This window comes from Convolutriloba macropyga, chromosome 2, assembly GCF_964194025.1.
Source record: "Convolutriloba macropyga chromosome 2, txConMacr16.3, whole genome shotgun sequence".
Taxonomy (NCBI): Eukaryota; Metazoa; Xenacoelomorpha; order Acoela; family Convolutidae; genus Convolutriloba; species Convolutriloba macropyga.
Window position 1 is genome coordinate 17,746,903 of NC_134469.1, and position 24,606 is coordinate 17,771,508.

Below are 24,606 nucleotides of genomic sequence, written 5' to 3' on the forward strand. Positions count from 1 at the left end.
AGAACACAAAGGGCATTTAAAAACAACTTGAAACAATACTCAAAATTGAGCTTTTTTTATTTCACGGGAGTACATAGACTCAAAAAACTTTAATTAGAGCGAATATAGTACTGGAAGACTTTCAAAACAATAGGAAAGTCGAAAAAATTCTCTAAGTTTAGATGAAAAGCGAAAAATAGCAAAAAATTAAGACAAAAATTAAAATTTTTTTCAGTTTATTGTCATTTTTCTCAACAAAAAATCATTAAAAACCTAATAAAATGTAATCATGTGGTATCTAAAGACTCAGTAACTCCCATGCGTCTATTCAAAGCCCATACAAAGCATTATAACAAAACAAAACGCAAAAAACTGCTAAAATTCGCCTAAAATTCAGCAAAAAAGCTGAAAAACCAGCAAAATGGTATAAAACTCTTACTAATGACCAGAAACCTACGAACCACTATTAAAACAACCCTAAGCATCACACAATATCATAATCGGACTTCGTAACCAAAAAAATTAACAAAAAAACGGTTTTAAAAAGCCGCACGTGGACACAATTTCGCTCGCTTACAGAATTTTTTTTCACACCTCAATTTCTCGCTTTCTCGAAAACAGCGGAATGAACAAAAAACCACTCTCTTTTCGCTCCCTTCTTCAATTTTCTTCAGCAATCAAAACAATCTAAAATTTTTCACGCGTTTCATTTCCTGCTTCAAAATTCACTCCAACTAAAGTGATTTAAAAAAAGGACTTCTCCAATACTCCTCTTCGAGTCGTTAAAAAGACAGCGCCCCAATACAATTCAAATTCTTTGAATTGTAATCAAATTCTTTGAATTTTTAAAAAACTAAGAGCACCGCAATATAGCTCCGCTCAGCTTACAGCTTCGCAGCTATAAACAAAGACACCTACTTTACTCTGTCAGCAACCTCTTCATTCGGAAGCGGACATCCATGAAAAGTCAACCTCCACTGCTTCAACACAGCAACTTTCCCCGACATCAGATCTTCAGACCCTACCCAACTTTCGCCGGCGTTCAGTCCAAACGCGTTTGCAAGAGCCGAGAAAATATCAGTCGAGTCTGGTTCGGTCTCTTCGCGTGATCCTGTTAAGTTTTCCAAGATTAGAGACAATGTCCACACTCCAACAGGAGACTCACCAAAGAAGTGAAGCGTGTTGAATTCATGAGCGAGAAGTTCTTTCGATCTAATAAGACAAAATTGACATTAACGAAGAGAGTCTTAGGCAAAATGAGTTCAAACTATAGCAAAAATTAATTTATTCACGAAAAAGACAAAAAATGGAATAAAACAAAGGCACAAAATAGCCAAAAACTAAAACTGAAGCCCCTAGGTTTTTCGCAGAAAACGTTTGAACGGATTTCCTGAACAATTTAAGCGCTGCAATATATTAAAAAAATAAATTGCAAAAAAACATCCAAGAAACAGGCTATATAGTAATGTTATTTTTTAAACAGATGAAAAGCCACAGCAAATAAAACTATAGGTCTTAGGAGAATACTAGGACGATATAAGGAAGAAGTGGAGAATATGGACACAGTGTAAAACTAAAGAAACAAAAAAAACTTTTCGATTTTTGAGACTTTAAACTAAGATGAAAAAGAAAATTGCATCAGAAGAACAAATACATTTCATTATTTAGCATTCGAAGGTTAGAAAAAACACAAAGTCATTCTCTTGTGCGAACAGAAGGAAGTGAAAACAGAGTTCAAAGGTCTGAAAATAAAATAATTGGCAAAAAAATGTAAAAATATTTTCTAAATTGCACTTATGCAATCGTTTTAGAATTTTTTAAAAAAAAACGCCAAAAGCAACTCTCTTATTAACGAAACAAAACGAAAATCAATGAGGTTGTAAAAAACTTTTTAGTGATTAAACCAAAACAAAAAAACGGTGAAAATTGAACAGAACTAATACCTCAAGTAAGAGGAAGTTGCCATATGAATAGTCATTATTGAAAATAAGTCCTCTTGAAGATCCAAAAACGCAGAAACAGAAAAGGCCAAAAATCAAAAAAAAATTATGAAATTTGTGCCCTAGTTACACTTGACGCGCATTGTTCGCTCTCCAGAAAACTGTGGTATCAATTTCAAGAGGCTTTCAGAATAAATCAGCATCGACAGAATAAATCAGCATTAGTTTTTTTCCGCAAAAAACTAAAGTACGAACAAAAAAATGGCCCAACTGGATGAAAAAACGGCTTAAAACGATTCTGTCAAAATCACTTTTAAAAGTAGAAAAAGTTATTCACTGAACGCAGCGCATTTAGAAACTTCTCTCGCTCAGAACCAATTAGATCACAGGGCACTTTTACTCGCTTAAAGTTTTAGGTCAAAACGCCGTCGGATAGAATAGTAGTTCCGGTAAAAAAAAACATAGCCGGAAGAATTCCGGAAACGACACGAAGGAGAAAATTGACCACCCTAACTGACACAATGATTATCCTATTTAAAAACCCTGATCACTTTCAATAACACGAACATAACATGAAATTGAACAATTAAAAAAAATCTGCACAGAAATGAGATAAAAATTCTAGGTTGCATCTCCAAAAAGACATGCACTATGTTTAGTTTTCATTAATTAAACGACTACACAATGACAGAAAACCACAAAAAAATCAAGTAAAGAAAACGGAGGTAAGGGGAAGGAAATGACGGACAGAATTAAAAGATATTCTCGGCAAAATTTCAACAAAATTAAGCTACAAATAATGGATATATTGCCGAAGTGCTACTTCCAAACTATTTTTTTAAAAACTACTACTTCTCATCAAGCATAGATAAATCCAACACTTCACCGACTTTATAAAAAAACAAAACGAAGAACGAAAAAAAAACAAAACAAAAATAATAAACTTTTAAAATTTTTGAAGTTATAAATAAAGTTATTAAATTTTCAGTTATTAAGTTATAAATTTTATTATTTTTCATTGAAAAGTGCCCTGTCTAGCTTCCGGTGACTTTCAAATCGCAACTAAAAATGCAAATCATAAACAAAAACAAAACAATCAAAAGACCGCAAAAACAAATAATTTGAACCATAGACATCTCCAAATGCTATAAAAACTTGAACACAAAAATCAGAAAGTTTATGAATTTTTTGATATTACGAGAAATAGAGCCAAAAAAATCATTGCAACAAATAGAGTATTGAAATGCTTGCAAATATCAGGCAAGTCATAACAAGCTAAATCTTAAATTAGAAAAACTTAAATTTCAGTTGCCGCATATGAACATAAAACCACTACCGAGAAACCGAATTTTTGTTCGCACAAGGTTTCCTCACTCTACTTTAAAATTAGAGCGAAAAAATTCACGCCGCAAAATCACTCGCTTTTTCGCTCCATTTCCTGTTTCGGCGTGACCAAAATCACTACTCCAATTTGACTTCAAAAATCATGACAATGTGTGAACAGATCTTATGTGTGAACAAATGTGTGAACAAAAAAAGACAGCGCCCCAATATAATTCAAATTCTTTGAATTGTAAAAAAATAGGAGCGCTATAATAGCCGGCTGAGAAGATGCGGGCGGTTATTAATAACAATAAAACTGTAACCCCTAGTTATCTAAAATCTTCTCGAGTATTAAGCTTCTATTCAAATCCCAAGCAAAGCAGCAAAAAAACGCGAGAATTGATAAAATTTGTCAAAATTATCAAAATAGCAGAAACGCCAGCAAATTAGTATAATACTCATTAATTACCAGAATAATTAAAAATCACTATCAAAACATCCCTAAAAATATTGCCCTAAAAATAGCCGCAATAGACGCGTGGCGTGGCCTTCCATGAATTGAAACAACTAACGAAATAAGATAGAAAGATTGACCACCAGTCTGCTACTACACCACTAGACTAATAGGGTGAGATTCGAACTGTCATTTAACGAGACACATATGCTCTATAGGGAGAAAGCCCTAATAGAGCTTTTTGATATTCTAAATCAACAACTCAAGACTAATACTCAAGATTTAGGGCATATACGTTTGGCACTACTTAGATGCACACTATTGATCTTTAACTATTAATTGTTCATAAAATCTAAAGTTCATTAAGTGAGTTCAGAAGTAATTTTTGGGTTAAGGTAAGTCACGCAATTAACCTAACCGCAGAACAAATGACAACACGCACAACAATTTAATGCGCAAAGCAGTAGAAATTACTGAAACTGAAAAAGCAAATTCCAAGAAGTCCGGTCGCAAGGTTCATCGATGGAGACGACGAGGTGAAAAAAACCAAGATGTCACCAATAATAGCCGCTATTGCTTCGCGGCTATTAAAAAAACTGTTTTAAAGGGTTTTAAAGGCCGCACGAGACACAATTTTTGCTCTCGTACAGAATTTTTTCACTCATCAATTTCTCACTCTCTCGAAAACAGCGGTAAGAACAAAAAACCACTCTTCTGTTCAATTTTATTCAACATTCAAACCACTCCCAAATTTTTCATGTGTTTCATTTCCTGCTCGAGTCGTAAAAAACCTCAAGAAAACCAATTCGAGGCATAAAAAACCAAAAGTCGTAAAAATCTTCGAGTCGTAAAAAACCAAAAGAAGGCCAATAATAGGCTCAGCTATAGCTTTGCGGCTAAACAGTCTCACCTGTCTGGTTGTCGGGGAGGAATGATGAGGGACTTTGAGCCTTGCGGGGATGTGAGAACTGCAGAGATTGCTCCTCTCATAGGAGACCAAATATTTACCGAGAGCACCACCTGCTCAACCGTGTACAGGTAGAATCTGCCTGCCTCTTCACCCGTCACTAAAACATAGAAGAAAGATATTGAAATTGGCCAGAAAAGCATCGCCTGTTAGATGAAACAAAGGCTTCAGAAAAAACTGCAATATGAGCTCATATGACCTAAGTTTTCTTTGCACAAATTTTACAGCCAATGAAAATAAAATAGCACTGAAAGCAAACTATCAAGGAATGAGGCAAAAAATTCCAGAAAATTTGAGAAAGCAATAAAAAGAGAAGAGTTCAATTCAAACTCAATTGAAATCTCTAAAATATGAACTCAACAACAAAAGAAGGTCGTCCTCATGTTTTCAAATAAGTGCGCTTAAAACAATGAGCATCTATAACATCTATCTTTCACATACCAGCGAAATTTCCAGAGAAAAGTCAAAGATTAGGACAATTTGAGTTAAAACACGAAAAACTGGCTGAAAATGCCGCACCTGACCAAACTTAGCGAAAATGAATTTAAACCTACATCTCTCACTATCTTGAAAACGCGACATGAGCAGAAAACCACTTTTTCGGGGAGTAGGATATTAGGCGAAAACTCGATTCGGCGAAAGGAACTTTTGCAGCCTTGAGGCGAAAATTCCGAACTCCGGTTTTGTTGAATTTAGGCGAATACCCACTTAAAGGAGGTACTGCAATCTTCGCTGGATAATATAATGAAATTAGGTGACCATATAACAATAGACTTCGTAAAAAAGCTTACAAGTGATCAAAAAATGAACATAGTTTTCGTTTTTGAACATTTTCCAGATGTAGTTTAACCCAACGCCCTCAATTGTCGTGAATTTTGTGCAACCAGTAGTTCTAAATTACTTACATTTAAGCTTATTTACACATTGAAAAACATAGCTGGCAGATTGCCAAAAAATAGCCGCAATAGATTCGTAGATCGGCAGTCTAAAAAAACAGTAAAAAAGACAGAAAAAAATTCGTCTTTTCATTGAAGGCTGATCTGTTATATTTTGATTAAAAATCTGTATAAATTATTGCTGCCTCTATTAGCTGATCTCAAATAACCTTCAATTAGAGTGACACACCCATTTGACCTTATCTCTTTGAATTAAAGTAAATAAAAGTCAATTTCAAAGTGAGGAAGTCATTTTTGAGAGTGAGGTAAGTCAAGTGTGACCAAACATAAAATCACGCGCATGAACAAATAAAACGCGCTCCACTCAGAGCGAAAAATGACGTCACACATGCAATTCAGTTGAAATTGCATGAACGAATGAACAAAAATTGGCTGTGAAGTCATATGGTCGTAACAAAAATCGTGACGACGAAATAAAAAACATAGCAGGACAAGTCCTGAAATACAATTCAAGGAAATGAATGAAAAACTCAGACGTACTCTACCTGACCAGCAGATCAATTGAACAATGTCAGCCAGAACACAAACAAAATCATCTCAAAAATTTGAGAAACTAAAAGAATCGAAACTACACAAAATATACTCATTGCTAAAACTCGAAGCTTTTAAACCTAAGGCAAAATTTTTTCCCTTTAAAAATACCTATTTCAAAAATATGAACAAATTCAATTTTTCTTTCTGAAATCGGTCCAGTATTATATCTGCAAGACCTGAAAAATATTCATTGGCCCTTGAAGATCGATTGACTCGAAAATGACCAAAAAGTTTAAGAAAAGAAATCAATTGCAAATAATCAGAAAATGTTGCTGAAAATCGTAATATAAATATCTTCAGATTCATGTCTGTGTCTCTAGAGGCTACCCAGTAACCCAATTCCAAGCTTTAAAAAACTCAGTGGCTCATAGATCGATAGGCAATAAATTTTTAAAAAAAATTTCAAATTTCAAAAAATAGAAAATCGTTCTACTGAAAAGCCATTCAATTGCCCCTAGCAACTATTTAATAACATACTGACAAACACTGGATGAGGTTACCTGTCTATGAGACAAGAAAAATAAATAAAATACACAAATGTTTTGAAAAAATTGCAAATTTTATCAAAAAAACTTCCAAAAGTCGAAAGGTTAAATTGCTGAAAAAAAATTCATTGAAACTAAACACCATGCAGTAACGTTTTTATCAGAACGTGGAATAAGTTTTCTCGCACTTAAGAATGGACGAATATCAAAAACTGACAAAAATTTTAGGAAATCTTAAAAAATTGCAGATTTTATCCACAAAATGCTAAAATTCGAGAAATTAAAATGTTAAAAACCCTTCCATTGTTACTAGAAACTATGAAGTGCCCTATTAACAAAACTTAAAGGAGACTGCCTGGCCTTGAAGCTGGAGAAACTAAAAAAAATGACAAAAATTTTCAAAAACCGGAAAATGCGAATTTTGTCAAAAAAAAAATTGCTAAAATTTGTGATATTCAGAAGTTGAAAGCTATTCCATGGCAACTAAAAATTTTTCATTAACTTATTATCCAACCCCTAATGAGATTTTCCAGCCCCTGGGACTCAAACAACTTGAATAATGACAAAAAATTTTTTAAAAAAAATGAGAAAAATTGCAAGGTTTGTCAAAAAATGCTAAAATTCATGATGGCAAAAAGTTGAAAACCATTCCATTACCACTAAAAACTATGCAGGGATCTATCATCAAACCCTTTATCAAACTCTAGAGGAGATTTCTTGGCACCTAGGGCAAAAGAAACTCAAAAAACGACAAAAATTTTCAAAAAACCTGAAAAAAATTGCAAAAATTAGTATCCCTTCGCGTGTTTGTGTTTGTAGTACCAAAACTTATAGCTCAAAAAATGGTCATAACAAGCAATTTTGTGACGCAAAAGACCTTAATAATTTTTTAAAAACTTCAACCTAAGACTAATCAAACAAAAAAACTCAAAAAAATTAGAAAAAACATGAAAAATTGCACCATTTTGAGCCCAAAAACTCCTAAAAATGACCTTTCAACTTTAAGTTAAGGCCATCCCAGCAGCTGCACCACTATTAGCACTTGAAGGACAACTAAAGCCCACTTTGGGGCTCTAATGAAACTTAATGCCCGCTGGGCTTTACCTGTTTATCCCGTTTTGAACGATCAAAGTCATTGAAAAATGTGTGAACACATCTTCAAAAAAAAATCACAGCGCACCAATACAATTCAAATTGTTTGAATTGTAAAAATCCAAGAGAAGGCCAATAATAGCCCCAGCTATCGCTGTGCGGCTATTAACAAGTTTACATTTTGCATGTAATTTTAAAAACTCTTTTGCATGTAAGACCACTGTTAGGGACATTTGATAACATTATAACATCGAGTGTACTCTGAAGTAACTCTTAATTGTTTTAATTGCTGTTCGCCTAATTTCCCAACTTGAGCTCAGGATTTTCGCCTAATCAAGATTTCGCCTACTACCCCATCCCCCCTATTTTTCATATGCTCTTCAATTCTGTTTAGCAGTCACGCCTAAACATTTAACTTTGGTTCTACTTCTTTTCACCCCGATTCATTTAACCCCGCATATTTTTGCACCACAAACCTTTAGATCATTTCACCCCGCAAGTTAGCAGAAGGCATTAAAAGCATGCTTTTTTATAATATAATCGGGGAAAATTTAATTCCATGTTCGGTTGTGATAGTTTCATATCAAGTCCCACAGCCCACTTACGCATGCATGACTAAAGCACGGAGGCATGAACCAATTAGACAAAAATTAAAATTGGTCTGAAATGCTAGGACGAGGGACACCCCAAAAAGGGATAGAAAAGCGGGACACCAAAAAAGGGATAAAAAAGAGGGACACCCATAGTTTTTACGCACGGCATTTTGTGTTTCAAATACACTCCAACAAAATTATTGATAAAGGAAGCTCCACCAATACTCCTCTTCGAGTCGTAAAAACTGAAAACTACGACGCCTCTTTGAATCGTGAAGATAGAAAAACCATAATGCCTCTTCGAGAAGTTCTGTAAGAAACCAATACTCCTCCTGGGCTCGTAAAAAAAGAATACGAGACCAATAATAGCCTCGTTATAGCTTCGCAGCTATTAATAGACTTCATATCGAACAACAGACAACAAAATCACTTAGTTATCAGTAATAGCCTCGCTATAGCCTTCCGATAATTTGAATAGAAAAATTGTTCAGGATTGTTTCACGTGAACCGAACTCTGAATCTTTGCGACGAAAACATCCATGAGCTTTGATGTGACTTGTTACATGATGTGACATATTTATCATATACTCTCTGACTAACCATTATATTTTAATTCTAAAGTTTTGTCAGCGCTAAATCTCAAATGTTCTGTTGAGTTCAGATGAGGGGTGGAGAAGATAGTCATCCAGGGTATGCCAGGCCAGGCAAGGGCAGCTTTAACCAGTCTTGTAGCTGACAAAATTCCGAAACCGTGCTTGTTCGTGTGGTACAGCCCAGCTCGATTCAATGACCATTCTTCTTTTTCCTTTACTGCCATAGCGTCCAATTTTCTACTAGATAGAGCCACTAGCCAAAGTACGTCGCGTCCAATAAGACAGGGCCTAGCTTCTAGTACCAAACCTAAAAAAGAGCAACTTTGCTCTTAAGTATACGAAAATATTTTTTGAAGAGGAAACGTTAAATCAAATGAAACATACCCGGTAGATTGCCGGAAAATAGCCGCGGTTGATTCCAATAAGCATGACTGGGATTGAAAGAATAGAAGATACCAAAAAAAAAAAATTTTTGTACAAAAATATTTTTTAAGTCCGATTTATTTTGATGGCATTTCGTAGTTGAACATCCTTCTGTTTCTTAGAGAGAGCCTAAAGGAGCTACTGTCAATACCAATAAGCATAACAGATGGTAACTAAGACTTATAAGAACAACGTTCAAATAGCGGGCATCTAAAATTGGGCTTTATGGGTTTATCCCGTTTCTATTTCTGACTTCAATTTTTATTCTGACTCTGTTCATTTTGAATTGCTTTGCTGAGCAACTGATCTTCAAATTCACTTTAAGCAGAATGAGAGAAGAGAGAAACTAGCCTAGAGAAGTCAAAAAGATTTCACGCAAAATGCTGAAAAAGCGGCAAAATGTTAAAGCGGAAAAAAGTTCGACGAAGTAAAAAAAAAGCCGGATGAATTGCGTAAGCAACTCGAAGCCTCAACACTTTGCTAACAAAACCGTAATTGCAGCGGAAGCCAATACCTTTTGTATTAAACCATTAACTCACTAACTCTGCAGGTCTGCTCTAAAAATTGGTGAAACTTAAACCACTGTCAACAAGAGAAACAAAAAGCAGCAAAATTTAATATTATTGAAAACGTTTGGTAACGTTAAAAAATCCAACATAATTAAGGTGGTCAAAAACCTGAGAGTCTGAAAAATCTGGCAAGGTTTTCAATAGTCCTCAAATAATTCATGATTCTTATCTGAAAAAGATCGCGAAAGCAAACGGCAGATAAAAATCTTAGAAACTAAGTTAAATCTTTTCAAAGAAAGCTCAATTTTAAGAATCAGAAAAAACCTATAATTACACTTCTAATCACTCCGATTAAGACGAAAGCAACACACATACTGTTCCTTTTTGTACATAAGCTAGACAACATGATTTCATACTAAATCAAAATAAAATTGATCATAGAAAAGACATAAGCAGGAGAAGAATATTCAAAGGCCACAAATCGTATAAATTAACACCAAGGCCGGAAGAAAGCTGCAGTAAATAGGCTTGAGTAGAAATTATGGAAGAAGGTTGCTATCAAACTCTCAGTACTGCCTTTTGTTGAATGAAATCAATTGCACACCAAAGAAATGACGAAAATCTAAGAAAAAGCTGAAATCGTTCATTTTTTACAACTGAAAAAATCAATATACCGAAAATAAACTTAGGTGCCAGGACAAAACTAGTATGATATTAACTAGAATGTGAAGAATATGGGCACAATGTAAGGAACACCGTAACAAAAAGACTTTCTTGATTCTTGAAAGTTTAAAATCAATTTAGAAAATTCAGGAAAAACGAATACATTTCATTGTTCAGCATTCAAGACAGAGAAAAGATAACTAGTCATTCGATAAAAAGATCTATTCTCCTGAAGAGACCAAAAAATAGGAAAAAACAATTCATTAATAAGAAATATGAAACATTTTGCAAAAAAATGGTCAAAGAACTTTTAAGTTAAGACTGCTTTTATGAAAAAGTTTTAACTGTTTTCTCAAAACTTAACGCCAAAAAATGATTGAATTTTTATTGAAACGAAATTAAAGTCCCTCATGTTGCACAAAAAAACATTCTGGCAATTGACCAAAATACAAACGAAATACTAACGAAAATCGGAAAGAACTACCAAAATCGGATTAGCATATGTACAATTTGATGGAACAAAATTATATCGAGGTAGAAAGAGGCGTTGAATATAGGAATTATCAAAGAGATATTGCCATATTAACTGATTTTTGACAAAAAGACGATTATAAGATCGAAAAAAGAAGAATTTAAAAGAAAAAAGCCAAAAAATAACTAAAAAATCAAGAACTATGTGCCAATTTTCAACTTGTAACGCATTTTCAGGCTCTGCAAAACACTGTGGCATCAATTTCCGAGGTTGACATTTCAAAATAGTATCGAATAAATTTTATTTCTACAAGGAACCAATTTAAAACGAAAATTGGGCCACTTAGACGAAAAAACGGCTAAAAACGGTTATCTATATGTGCAATTCAGTCAAAAACTACTTTTCAAAGTCAAAAAGTCGTTCACTAAACGCAGCGCATGATCAAAAAACTTCTCTCGCTTACCGAAAATCTGTTCACCAAGACAGCTTTTCTCACTTTCGCTTTTAGGTCCTCTTCGAGTCGTAAAAATAGGAGCGCTATAATAGCCGGCTGAGAAGATGAGGGCGGCTATTAATAAGCGTTAGAGTAAATATTCATGGTTACGAATATATTTACTATCATCAGCAATTACAAATATCTTTATTCAAATACTGAAGAAAAACGATCCAACCTCAGTGGTCGTAGTTGATTTAAACAAAATCAAATGAGTTTGAGATTCTTATTTTATTGTTCTAATTTTTTTTAAAAAAAATGGCGAATTTATATCCGAAGCCGACTCCTTTCGTTCTTCAGACAAATTTTCACTTTTTGTTTACGCATCGTAGCAGAAAAAGAGAAACATAATTTTGTAGTCCTTAGAGGCTACTTCTTATTTTTACAAAACAACAAATTTTATCGCAGGGTGGTGAAGGGGTGGTGTTTGAAAATTTTCAACGAAAAGGAAAAATCTAGGAGGGGAGGAGTGAGGTGAATCAAATTATTTAGGTTTTGAAACAAAACCAAGCGAAGACTTCATTCTAAAGATATTTGTAATAAATAAATAATGAAGACGAGAAAAACAGTTAATTACGATTCACGACTTTTTCTCTTCCTTGTAAATACTTTAAATTTTTAAAATTTTGAAGTTCAACAGGTTTCCGACAGCCAAAACAGAAAAATGTTATAATACTTGGGATTCGAAAAAAATCAGCAAAAGAAAGGTAAAAACTTATAAAGGAACGCAAATATTTCTTACATGTTTCCTTTGGAAACTTATACTCATAATTTGAAGTAGTATCTTCCAGTTATTCGATGCGGCTTTAGTTGCTCAATACTAAACCGAATTTAACAACTCTCATACTTCAGATGTACATGAAAACTGAAATAATTTTTCTGGAGAACAAGGAAAAGACAATACGAAAATGAAAAATTTCAGACATCTTTTGCTGTTTTTGTGATTTCTTGAACACAAAATTTGTTGTGCCAGTTCGTGGTTCTGTGGACTGTTTGATTCAACAGAGGCAGTTTTTGTCCATTTTAAAATTTGAGATTAAAGTGATAAATAAAATTAATAAACCATTGACACTTTTTCAATTTTTGAGGGCACCTAAGCTAGATCCAAATCGCATAGTTAAATCGAGAAGACTTCATTTTAAATAAAATTTACGGATATGACCAAATATGGGATGGTTGAGATGAGAACAACAAAAAACCCGAGTTTTATTTTTTTTTAAATATAAGAGCTGTTTTTTTAATAGCTGTCTTTACCTGTTGATTATTCTTGATGCTTCAACTGACACTTTAATTTAAGATCTCAAAACGCTACCAGTTCATTAGTTCATTGTTTAGTTCTCTAACTGAAATGTGAAACAGTGATTAGTATACTTGTGCATTCATTAAGAAATAAAACTGAAAGAAGAAATTATTATTCAACAGCAGATCACAACTTTACTCTAAATATCTGCACAATTTCACGCTATACCTAGTAACTCTACGACATACAATTAAACACTTATTCTACATTAAGATTGTTGAAATGGTTCTACAAGGGTCAATCAAAATTCAAAGTCAATCAAAACAAAAAACAATTGAGAGAACAAAAAAATGTATACAACTTTTTAATACTTCAGACTTAAATCATTTCGACCCTAGCGTTGTCGATTTTGTGACACATTAATTAGCACTCCATTATTTCTCATATACGATTAAATGGATACTTGGTAGGAGTCTTACAACGCTATCAATTCAAATAACAAAAAACATTTTTGTGAAGTTGAAATTTTTTTCTTTATTAACGCTGAATTATTTCCAAAACCATGTCCTCCGTGTGATTAAGGCTTAAATTGGACAGTTAGTTCAGTTGAACAACATCAGGAAATGATTTGAGAAAGAAAAAACGAAGTTGTTCTTCAAATCCGCTCCGTTTTTCTTTGAAATATACTTTCTCCAATTGATCTAAAACTGATTGAAACATGAGATTTCTTTACACCTAAACCAGATAGCGTAAATTAATTGATATACCAAAACGTCAATTTTTCAATTAGAAAAATTATAAAAGTTTTTTTCGATTCGTAACGTAAACAATGAAAAGAAAGAAATTCTTTGTTTGGTTTGCTTTAAATTGAACAAATATCAAAAGTACTTGAATAAAGGTTACATAAAATAGCCACCAGTTGGAATTACCTTCGTGAGGAAAAGACAAATCTCGACGTAGTAATTGACTATAAATTTTCATTTTAATCGTTAAATAAAAATTTTATTTTCCAACTGTTGCTTTTTAACTTGATGTTTCTACAAAAATCTGTATTTTATTAAAAAATGATTGATAAGGACATTGGATTTTTCTCTGGTAGAAATATCAACATGAGAATTCCGGATTGTTCCACTTTTTAAAAATAAAAGGTCGTACAAGATTGCTACGGAAAAAAAAGGTTCGGTTTGAGTTTCGAAAAAATTATGGTCGAAAGAGTTCTTTGTCTCAGAACCAGAAGCTTTTTGACAAACCGAAGACGCATGTTGCAACAATCTGTGCTATGCACAGCCTCGTGCGAGCAATCTTGTTTATATTAGTTGAGACTTAAATTTTATTCTTAGGAAACTTATCATTGGAGCTTTGAACACTGTTGTGTTTTCTTTCCTGGCCACGACATAATCAACAGAATAAATTTCATATAAGCTTAAGGCAACGAATAATAACCAAAATATGAAGTTGAAGGAGGTGGGGGTGGTTGTGGGTGGGTGGTAGTGGTGCTGGTGGTAGTGGCGGAGGTGCTGCTGATGGCGGTGTGTGCGTGTGTGTGTGTGTGTGGGGGGGGGGGGGGGGGGTGGCGCCTAAAGCTTATTATTGCGGTTATTAAAGATTTTGTGCGTGCCATGGAAAGACTCTGGAGAAAAACCAAGGCGACAGAACAGAGTACTTACTGAGTATTCCTGCAGCTAGGGGAGCAGAAGCCGATGTTCCCGAGAATGACTCAGTGCATCCATCCCCACCACCCATCAGCCAATCAGTCGTTGTCTACAATCATATATTGTGAACAAAGACAAAATAAATTTCTTTTTCCTTGAAAACCTCCAGTTTTCTGCGCTTTAGTGTTGCGTTTTTACCGAAACCACCCTGTCATCCTGAGCTTTCAAATAAAGAGTCCAAAAATAATCTATTCAATTTTATGTAAACAATAATTCTCAGCACGAAAATTTTATGACTAACGAAAAAACAGTTGAGTGAAATCTTGAGAATGAAAAGATTTAACTCAGTTGGGTAATAATCAATGAGGAGTATATACTCACAATGCCTGGACTGTATGGCCACGAAGATGAGTCACCCCCACTGTATGCCAGACCCAACAGAGCAGAACAACCCTCTGAGTAGCTTGGCACTTTGTCGTAACTGCTAATAGCACCTGAAAAATATTTTATTTTAATTTCTGGCTTCATCAAGTTCGTTGCTCGACGCATTCCCTAAAACCTTATCAGAGACGATATATAGAATTCATTTTGACTGAATAGGATGCCCTCGAAGACAGGCTTCTGAGTTTCATAAAAAACAGAGTCAAGAGCATAAAAGGTCTTTTGATTTTTCTTAAATCTTAAATGTATGACTGCTTCCAACGTTCGCTTCAACAGCTTCAAGAATAAGCTGTTAAAGATAAAATAAAAAATCTTCTTTGTTTCTGCTCACCGATGGTGAAAGTATAGACGGAAGTGGCGTAACCGTCAAAGGCGCACGAGTCACCTGCTCCAGCGCCATTCCCACTGGCCACTAGAATCAGCGCCCCTCTCCCGTTGCGACCCACATTGGCTGCGTACATAATGGCATCCTAAATGTGAAAGGTTAAATTTGCAATGAGGAAATGAATGAAACCGTTTTGTTCTCTGCAAATGAACACAGCAAAAACCAAATAAAAAAGCACTAGCCTAGACATCAAAATTCCTAGATCTATATTGAGCCAAAATAGAGAACTAATACTTCCTGAATAAAAAACAATCCCGATCAAGTCCCCAAAAGATGCAATAATAGACAATGTCAGTAAAATCTTGAAACAGTGACTCGACTTTTCACCCAAAATAAAAGCTAAAAAAATAGGGCGATAAAGGAATCGGGGTGAACAGAAGTTGAACCTTTGAAAACATTTTATTCAAAAATAACTCTGAAGAAAAGCCAAAAAAGAAAAACTGAAACAACCGGCATATTGCGGGAAAATAGCCCCCATTGATTCACATAACACCGATTACAATTGAAAGAACAGGAAAAAAAAATGAAAAACATAGCATGAAAAGTCCTGAAATACAATCCAAAGAATTAAATGAAGACTTAGGAGTATTCTAACTGACCGGCAGATGAATTGAACAATGCCAGCCAAAACAAACAAAATCATCTCAAAAAGTTGAGAAACTAAATTAATCAAACTAAACAAAAAATACTCATTGCTAAAACTTTTGAAGCTTTTACCCCGAAGGCAAAATTCGATCCAAGTTATTTCAAAAATATGCTCAAGACCAATTTTTGTCTCTGAAATCGGTCCAGTTTTATATCTGCAAGACCTGAAAAAAAATTCAATGGCCCTTGAAGATCAATTAACAGGAAAATGACAAAAAATTAAAAAAAAAATGAAACCAATTGCAAATTTTAATGAAACATTGCTGAAAATCGTGATATTAATATCTTCAGAACCATTTCTGTGTCTCCAGAGGCTATCAAGTAACCCAAATCCAAGCCTTAAAAGATGGTAGTTAACAAAGTTCGAGTAGCGGGCACCTAAAAATGGGCTTTATGGGAATATACCGATTCTATTTCAGATTTCATTTTTTGATACTGACTCTGTTCATTTTTAATTGCTTTGCTGCGCAACTGCTGTCTAAAAACACTTTTAGCAGAATGAGAGAAGAGTGAAACTAGCCTAGAGAAAGCAAAGATTTCGAGCAAAATATTGAACAAGCTGTGAACTAACGTAAAGTGAAAAAATTTTAGTACGACGAAGTAAAAAAGACATAGCAGGAAAAGTCCTGAAATACAGCCAAAGAATTGAATGAAAAACTTAGAACTACTTCATCTTACCAGCAGATCTGTTTAAAAACGCCAGCAAAAAAAACAATCAAAATTGAGAAACAAAAATGAAACGAACCAAACAAAAAATATAAACATTGCTAAAACTCTTGACGCTTTTACCCACAAAGCAAAATTCGATCGAAATCAATACAACCACTGACCCAAGCACAAGCCATGAAAAGCTTCATGGGCCAATAAAAATAGCAAAAATGAGAAATACGACATACTTGAAAACTGAAAATTTAAAGTTCTTAATTTTGCAATATTAATAAGTTCAATAACACTTCTGTTCTCTGGTACCGTTCTAATAACCTACCTGCAAGACCTATAAAAGATTCATTGGCCCGCAAGGATTGATAAACTTAGACAATGACAAAAACTACAGAAAATACAAACCAAACTGCAAATTTTAAGGAACTAGTGCTAAAATTTGATAATTTCTTCAGAACCGTTTCATTGTCACCAGAGGCTATCCACTAACCCAATTTCAAGCCTTAAAAAGTTGCATTGCCTCATAAAGACTGATAAAGTACGAATATGACCATAATTTTCAGAAACATTAAAAAAAATTCAAATTTTATCAAACAATTGCAAAAAATTGTAATATTAAAACGAATCATACCATTCCACTGGCCATAGCAACTATGCAGTAACAAACTAGCAAACTCTAGAGGAGGTTACTTGGCCATTGAGACAAGAAAAAGCAAACAAAAGACAATATATTTTTTAAAAAATGCAAAATTAGTATAATTTTTCTTGATTATGTTTGCATTACCAAAACATAGCTCATAAAATGGCCATAGCAAGTAACTATATCTTGCAAAAAACTTTTATAAACTTTGAGAAACTTCAATTCAAGACTAATCAAGACAAAAACCGAAAAATGAGGAAAAACGGGAAAATTTTTTACTATCAAACCTTAAAGGAGATTCCCTGGCCCCTGAGGCTAGAAAAACTGACAAAAATGACTTGAAAAAAATGCCAAAATTAGTATTATTTTGCGTGTTAGTGTTTGTAGTACCAAAACATATAGCACATAAAATGGTCATAACAAGTAATTTTGTTTCGAAAAAGACCTTCATCAACTTTTAAAAACTCCAATCGAAGACTAATCAAACAAAAACTCGAAAACGCCAAAAAAACACGAAAAATTGCACCATTTTGAGCTCAAAAACTCCTAAATATGACCTTTTAACCTTAAATTAAGACCATCCCACCAGCTGCACCACTTTAAGCACTTGAAGGACTTCTAAAGCCCACTTTGGGCATCTAACGAAACTTAATGCCCGCTGGGCTTTACCTGTTTATCCCGTTTTGAAAGATCAAAGTCATGGAAAAATGTGTGAACATCTTAAAAAGAACACAGCGAACCAATACAATCTAATTCTCTATTCTTGGATTGTAAAAAACAGGAGCGCTATAATAGCCGGCTGAAAAGCTGAGGCCGTTATTAATCATAATGAAATAATATCAACGTATAACACCACCGATGTTATCACATATCGAAAACGTTTGCCGTGTGTTACAATCCAGGAGGAAGTTTCAATCCAAATTCTTTTGAAGAAAATAGCAAAAAGTCGGACACAAAGTGAAAAAAATTTGGAAACTTTACCAATTAGATCTATACTTTCGAAAACCAAAAAGGTGGTTCCTGCCGCCATATAATTGCGATATGTATCCAGATTAAACAACGAGGGATCAGAGGGATGCTTGCGTCGTCTAATTCATTAATGCTTTTCGATCACTCATAAATGAAAGATATCGATTACTCATAAATGAAAAATTAATTTAAGGAAAAAAGGCAGGCCAGCATGAAGTTCCTAACATCATAAAATAACATTTTCATTGTTAGATTGATTTATGGCACAGCTAGACAAAAAAAACAATCCCACTTTCCAGTTTAAGAAGCATGCAAATACACAATTAATACTCAAAAATAATGGCTATTTTTGACAATCTGAGAGCTCGCGATCCAATCTACTACTCAAGTATTGTTAACTCACCTTTCAGACGAGAACAGGTAGCTGCACCGGAGTCAGAAACAGAACAGAACAGAGACAGTGATAGAACGGAACCAAGGGAGAAATAGGAGCACATGACAGGGTGACAAAAAGCCCTTCGACCCTGGCCCAAGCCGTGTGCCTTGCATTGAGTTGAATTGAAATTGTTGATTGGACATGAAGTGTGAACACACTCATCTGAGCTGAACACATTAAATTACCCAACACCCGAAACCACACATCACTTCATAAGTAATCAATAACTTAGATCAGACTAAAAAGGGATATTTTTTCTCTTTTTGGATCAACTTGCAATTGCTGTTGCGAGTCCTGTGGTTCTTTCACGTGAAAGCTATGGGAAATGCTGTTCTCGCAAGTAACAACAAGTTGAGGCGTTTGTATCTTTAAATAACAGTGCAATATCTGCAGGGGCTATTATAATACAATGCGTCCATTTACGGAAGCTCAATTAACCCAAGCTACTACTGCTGGCAGTCCTTACGCATTGTTTTTATATAAAATAATTTTCCAGTGCTGCGGAAAACTATTGTACAGGGACAGCATGTCATGACAAATCATATTTGATCTCTATGCTACCAAACGATCAAATTCTTCCAGATCATCACTGTGGCACACGAAAAAACCAATGGACTCGTACATCATTCTCACCAACACCTCATTTATTTAATTCGTAAGCTTAGCATAAGCCGCTTAGTCGCATAGTAATCGTACTTTGGTTAAGTCATGAGGTCCATCTACAGTTTGGGCATCATCTGTTGGTCCCCAGGAGCAACTGTAAATGTCGTTACTATGGAAACCAACATGATACGCTTTTGATTCCAGTTCATCTGTAATGGCACCATCCAATACTCTGATTCCTAAACATCAAACGATTGATCAACCCAGAATGCATTCAACAAAAATTGGATCATATAATGACATTCCTAGCAACATTCCTCCTCTTAAAACCATTATAATTGTTGTAATTGAATTTCTTAAAATTAATAACTATAGTACTCTACAAGTATCCCGAAATAAACTAATTCTTGACAACACGTTAAGGGGACTTGTTAATTCGGGGTCTTCAAATTTCAAAACACTTCACCAAACTGACCTCCAAGTTTTGCACGCGGGGCAACTCCGACTCCACAAACATCGTTGGAAACTGCGCCGATCAGACCAGCACACCTTAGCACACAATACCCTACGATTCAGCAGTCATCATAAATGCGCATGATATCAATGTAGAAACATTGGACTGTCAATTTTATGACACATGCGGTCTATAAGGAAAAGCCCTAAAAAAGCCTTATCAAAATTGGTATTCAAAATCAAAAACTTAAGACTAATACTCAAGAATTAGGGCATATAAGTTTGGCACTACTTAAGACGCACACTATTGATCTTTAACTAGTAAATGTTCATAAAACTTAAAGTTCATTAAGCGAGTTCAGAAGGCAGAACAAATTACGTCACGCACACAAATTTTAACTGCAAAGCAGTAGTCACTGAAGTCATTGAAAAAGTCAATTCCAAGAAGTCAAGTCGTAAGAATTATCAAATGGAGACGACGAATTAAAAAACATAGCAGGACAAGTCCTGACGTACAATTCAAAGAATTTTCATTGACTAAACAGAAAAACTAGACCTAGAATGGACTATGAGTGAACTGAGAAAACCATTTTAAAAAAAATCAGATAAAAAACCAGAAAAAAAACAGAAAATCAAAGTCAAAATTCCGCATGTGAACAAAAAACCACTAGCGAGAAAGAAAATTTTAATTCAAACAAAAAACTAGGCCTTGAATGAGCTGTGAAAGGATTGGGAAAACCATTTAGAAAAAAATCCGATCCAAAAAATCGAAAAAACAGTAAAAATCAGAGTGAAATTGCCGCATGTGAACAAAAAAACCACTAGCGAGAAATTAAAATTTAATCCAAACAAAAAAACTAGGCCTAAAATGAGCTGTGAATGGATTGGGAAAACCATTAAGAAAAAAGCCGATCCAAAAATCGAAAAAACAGTAAAAATAAGAGTGAAATTGTCGCATGTGAGCAAAAAACCACTACCGAGAAACCGAATTTTTGTTCAAACAATGTTTTCTCACTCTAGTTTAAAATTAGAGCGAAAAAAAATCACGCCGCAAAACCACTCGCTTTTCGCTCCATTTCCTGTTTCGGCGTGATCAAAATCACTACTCCAATTTGACTTCAAAAATCATGAAAATGTGTGAACAGATCTTAAAAAAAATTATAGCCGGAAGAATTCCGGAAACGACTCGAAGGAGAAAACTGCCCATCCTTATGACTAAAAAACTGAACAACTATTGTGAACCCTGAATCTCCATAAATGCCATAAAAAAATTAAGGAAGAATAGAAACAGCATTCAAAAACAAATTGAACAAAAAAACTATAAAAATTTAAGTTTTTTTAACTTGAGTTTTTTAAAGTACAAGGAAACATAAAGCCGAATAAAATTCCTTTGAAATTAGTGCAATGAAAAGCTCGCAAAACAATGAGCAAGTCATATAAGGCTAAGAAACTTGTCTAAGATTAAAAAAATGAAAACCTTCAAGAAATAAGAAAGATGGTTTTAAAATGTCTCAATTTTTCTGTCAATTTTCCTCAGAAAAAAATGAGTTATAACAATAAAACATTAGTCAAATGATATCTGAAAATACCTTAAGTAACAAGCTTTTATCCAAATCCCACTGAAATTTTTAAAATAAAAAAACAGGCAAAAAATCATTAAATTTCGTCTAAAAATCAGCAAAACTGATCAAAAATCTACAAATTAACATTCAGCTCAAATTTACTATATTTTTGGCTACACAACTAGGACTACTATTGTAAGCCCTGAACCTCCACAAATGCCATAAAAAAATTAGGGATGAGAAGAAACGGCATTCAAAAACAAATTGAACAAAAAACAATAAAAACTTAAGTTTTTTTTAACTTGCGTTTTTTAATAGTACAAGAAAACATAAAGCCCAGTGAAATTCCTTTCCAATTAGGGCAATGGAAAGCTTGCAAAACATTGAGCAAGTCATAATAGGCTAAGAAACTTGTCTAAGACTAAGAAAAAAAGAAAAACTGCAAAAAAAATAAGAAAAATGGTTCAAAATTTCTCAATTTTTCTGTCAATTTCTCGAAGAAAAGAATGATTTAGACAAATAAAACTTTAGTCAATTGTTAGCTGAATATTCCCTAAGTAACAAGCTTCCATTCAAAAACCACTTAAAGCATTAATACAAAAAAAACAGGCAAAAAATCATTAAATTTCGTCTAAAAATCAGCAAAACTGATCAAATACCTCCAAATTAGCATTAAACTCAGAATTAACTACTTGAAACCTTCAATTCCTATCAAAACAAGCCTAAAACGAGTACAATATTATAATCAAACCTCATAACCATCAAAAGTTTCAAAAAAACTGCTTTTAAAAGCCGCACGTGAACAAAAAATTTCGCTCGCAAAGAGAAAAATTTGCTCTCTTTTCGCTCCGCTCTTCACTTTTGTTCAGCACCAAAATCACTCCAAATTTTTTCACGCGTTTCATTTCCCGCTTCAAAAATCACTCCAATAAAATTGATTAAAAAAAAGGACTTCTCCAATACTCCTCTTCGAGTCGTAAAAAAGACAGCGCCCCAATACAATTCAAATTCTTTGAATTGCAAAAAGCTACGATGTCCCCAATAATAACCGCTATCGCTTCGCGACTATTAATTAAATAAAACATGAACTCTTATTACGGTTTTTGACATAAGAAGTTTTAACTCCACAAAATTAAAACAGCGATATCAAAATAATCAATAAGATCAATTACCTAGTTCCATGATGATTGCCCTTTTCCTCATCCAACCGTGGCATCGGGTCTCCGTCTTCACCATTCAAATCATAGCTGCATTTCCAGCACTAAACGCAGCAAAACTCGTTGTTCTTTAGTTTTGAGAAATCGGTAGCAGGTTAGCCTAAATTCATAAACAGCAGCTCTCTGTTACATTTCTCAATGATGCCAAAATTATTGCGAATGGACTGGATGGCAAATAGTAGATTCCCAACAATCCTAAAGAAAGCACACATCACACCAATTCACAAAAAAATCTTTGTTTTAAACAATTACAGTCCTATTACCGTAACACCAAGTTTCCCGAAAGTTTTTGGAAGACTTTTACTCAATCAGTTAGTGAACAATATGAACTTTTGACCAGCATTTGATATGAAAGCAATTCGGTTTTCAATCTGAAAAATCTTCAACGGTAGTGATTTACTTTATTGAAAAAGTAATAGAAAATAAGAAAGAAAACAACGACACAGGTTCTCTATTCGCGGATGTTGCAAAGGCTTTCAATTCACATGAAATCTTTCAAGAAAGCTGAAAATTTCAAACTCAATCAACAATTCTTCTTCTAAAATCTTTTCCCAACAAATCAAACACAACGCGTAAAACTGGGCATTGAATTATCAGAGAAAATACCTGCTAATCATTGTGCTCGACAAGAAAAAAAGCTAGCACCTCTTATTTTTCTGCTATACGTCAAACGATTCTTCTGAAAAACTGGAAGCTGAAAAACAAATTTTTCAATTTGCGGATGCCAGTGTTATTTGCAAAAATGAAATCAACGAACATCTGCCATTACAATTTAAAATATTAGAACAAAACCGAAAAATTCATTGAAGGCCGAAAAAAACAGTAATTATGCTTGACAAATTATACTAATTCAGAGTTTTATTTCAAAGGTGAAGTTATTAAACTAGCTCATGCTCGCCGTTACCTAGGACTACAAACTGATTCCAACCTAACCTTTTAAAATCATCTGAACAGTTCTAAGTAAAATGGATAATGCAATTCATTCTTTACATCTTTGTTACATTTTTTAATCTAATCACGCCAAGTAATTTGACTGGATGGCAAATAGAAGCACTACAATCATCACCAAAACAATACTGAGGCTTTACAAGTTTCTCTTTCTAAAGGAGCAAACATCTTCCCGGAGAACGAAAAAAAGAAACCAGAATCCTTCACGTTTGCCTCGGTGGAGACAAAGCAAATTGCTCTGAAACAACCGGCGAACGCATGGCTTCGTCAGTACCTAGCTGCAGCTTAGTGAGGCTCACTCAAATTGAAACGCAGTAAGGGGTCTCGACGGTGGTTGAGCATACCGGGTTAGGGATAGAATGAGGGCGGGGGAAGGAAGGTAAGAAGTGGTGTGTCTAGGCTTTTCAAATTTATACTTTTAAAGATGAAAAATGCAAGACAAAACTAAGAGGCGAAAAGTCGGCAGTAGGAAAGACCGAATTAAAAAAACACCAACAGGAGAGTCATAATTGCGACTAACTTCTTTTCTGAGCAAAAAAAATCAAGAAGATCAGCGACCCGACAAAAGCGTGCTACTCAATAAAAGATTATAAAAATCCGATCCTGAATATGAAACTAAATATCAAAAAAAATTAAGCAATAAAGTGTTAAATGGCGTTATATAACAATCTAGTTAAATGACGTTTTATTCTCAATTTAGGACTAATGAACGAGTACACAAGTCAGTTTATTGAGTGAAGTAAATCATCTCAAACATTAGGAAAATAAAAGAGATACAAATAGCAGTGACAAAAGCCCTCAGGCAGAGAAGTGCTGCTGAGTGTGATGATAGTGGCCGAAAGGGCGGTCATTAGGTTCGCAGAAATATTTGAGGAAGACAAAATAGCTACTGCCAAAAAAACAAATGACCAGAAGCTTCGAACCCACAAAGCGTCGAATCAATAACACCAGAACACGAACCTTCAAAAAATAGAAGCTAAAATGAATTTCTAGTAAAAATTAGGATTTAATCAAATACTCAAAACTAATTTGCCCAAAAAAGACCTCAATCATAATCTAATTTTCTTTCAGAGCAAACTTCCTTTATTAGAAGGAAATAAACAAAGCAATTTAATTAGGCGAGATGCAAAAAAATTGAAATTTTTCCTAGACATCTGGGGAACAGTTTATCAACAGAAAACCTCAAAAAAATTATTCAGTATTTATTTGTACTTATTTTTAGAACAGGCATCTACAGAGATGAAATTAATTTCAAATAGCAAAAGGACTCCATCAGATA

The 24,606-nt window shown here is 34.2% G+C and overlaps 1 protein-coding gene across 1 annotated transcript in view; it reads right to left on the minus strand.

The window, feature by feature from the left end:
• The window catches only part of LOC142357420 (proprotein convertase subtilisin/kexin type 7-like), a 48,016-nt gene that overhangs the window by 5,953 nt on the left and 17,457 nt on the right, over positions 1-24,606 (minus strand). The window contains exons 3-11 of the mRNA XM_075409062.1: positions 22,335-22,423; positions 19,623-19,696; positions 19,241-19,386; positions 15,141-15,279; positions 14,750-14,862; positions 14,384-14,477; positions 8,924-9,223; positions 4,607-4,763; positions 898-1,191 (exon numbers count right to left, since the gene is read on the minus strand). Of these exons, the coding sequence (XP_075265177.1) occupies positions 898-1,191; positions 4,607-4,763; positions 8,924-9,223; positions 14,384-14,477; positions 14,750-14,862; positions 15,141-15,279; positions 19,241-19,386; positions 19,623-19,696; positions 22,335-22,423 (1,406 nt within the window). The remainder of the gene's footprint in view (positions 1-897; positions 1,192-4,606; positions 4,764-8,923; positions 9,224-14,383; positions 14,478-14,749; positions 14,863-15,140; positions 15,280-19,240; positions 19,387-19,622; positions 19,697-22,334; positions 22,424-24,606) is intronic.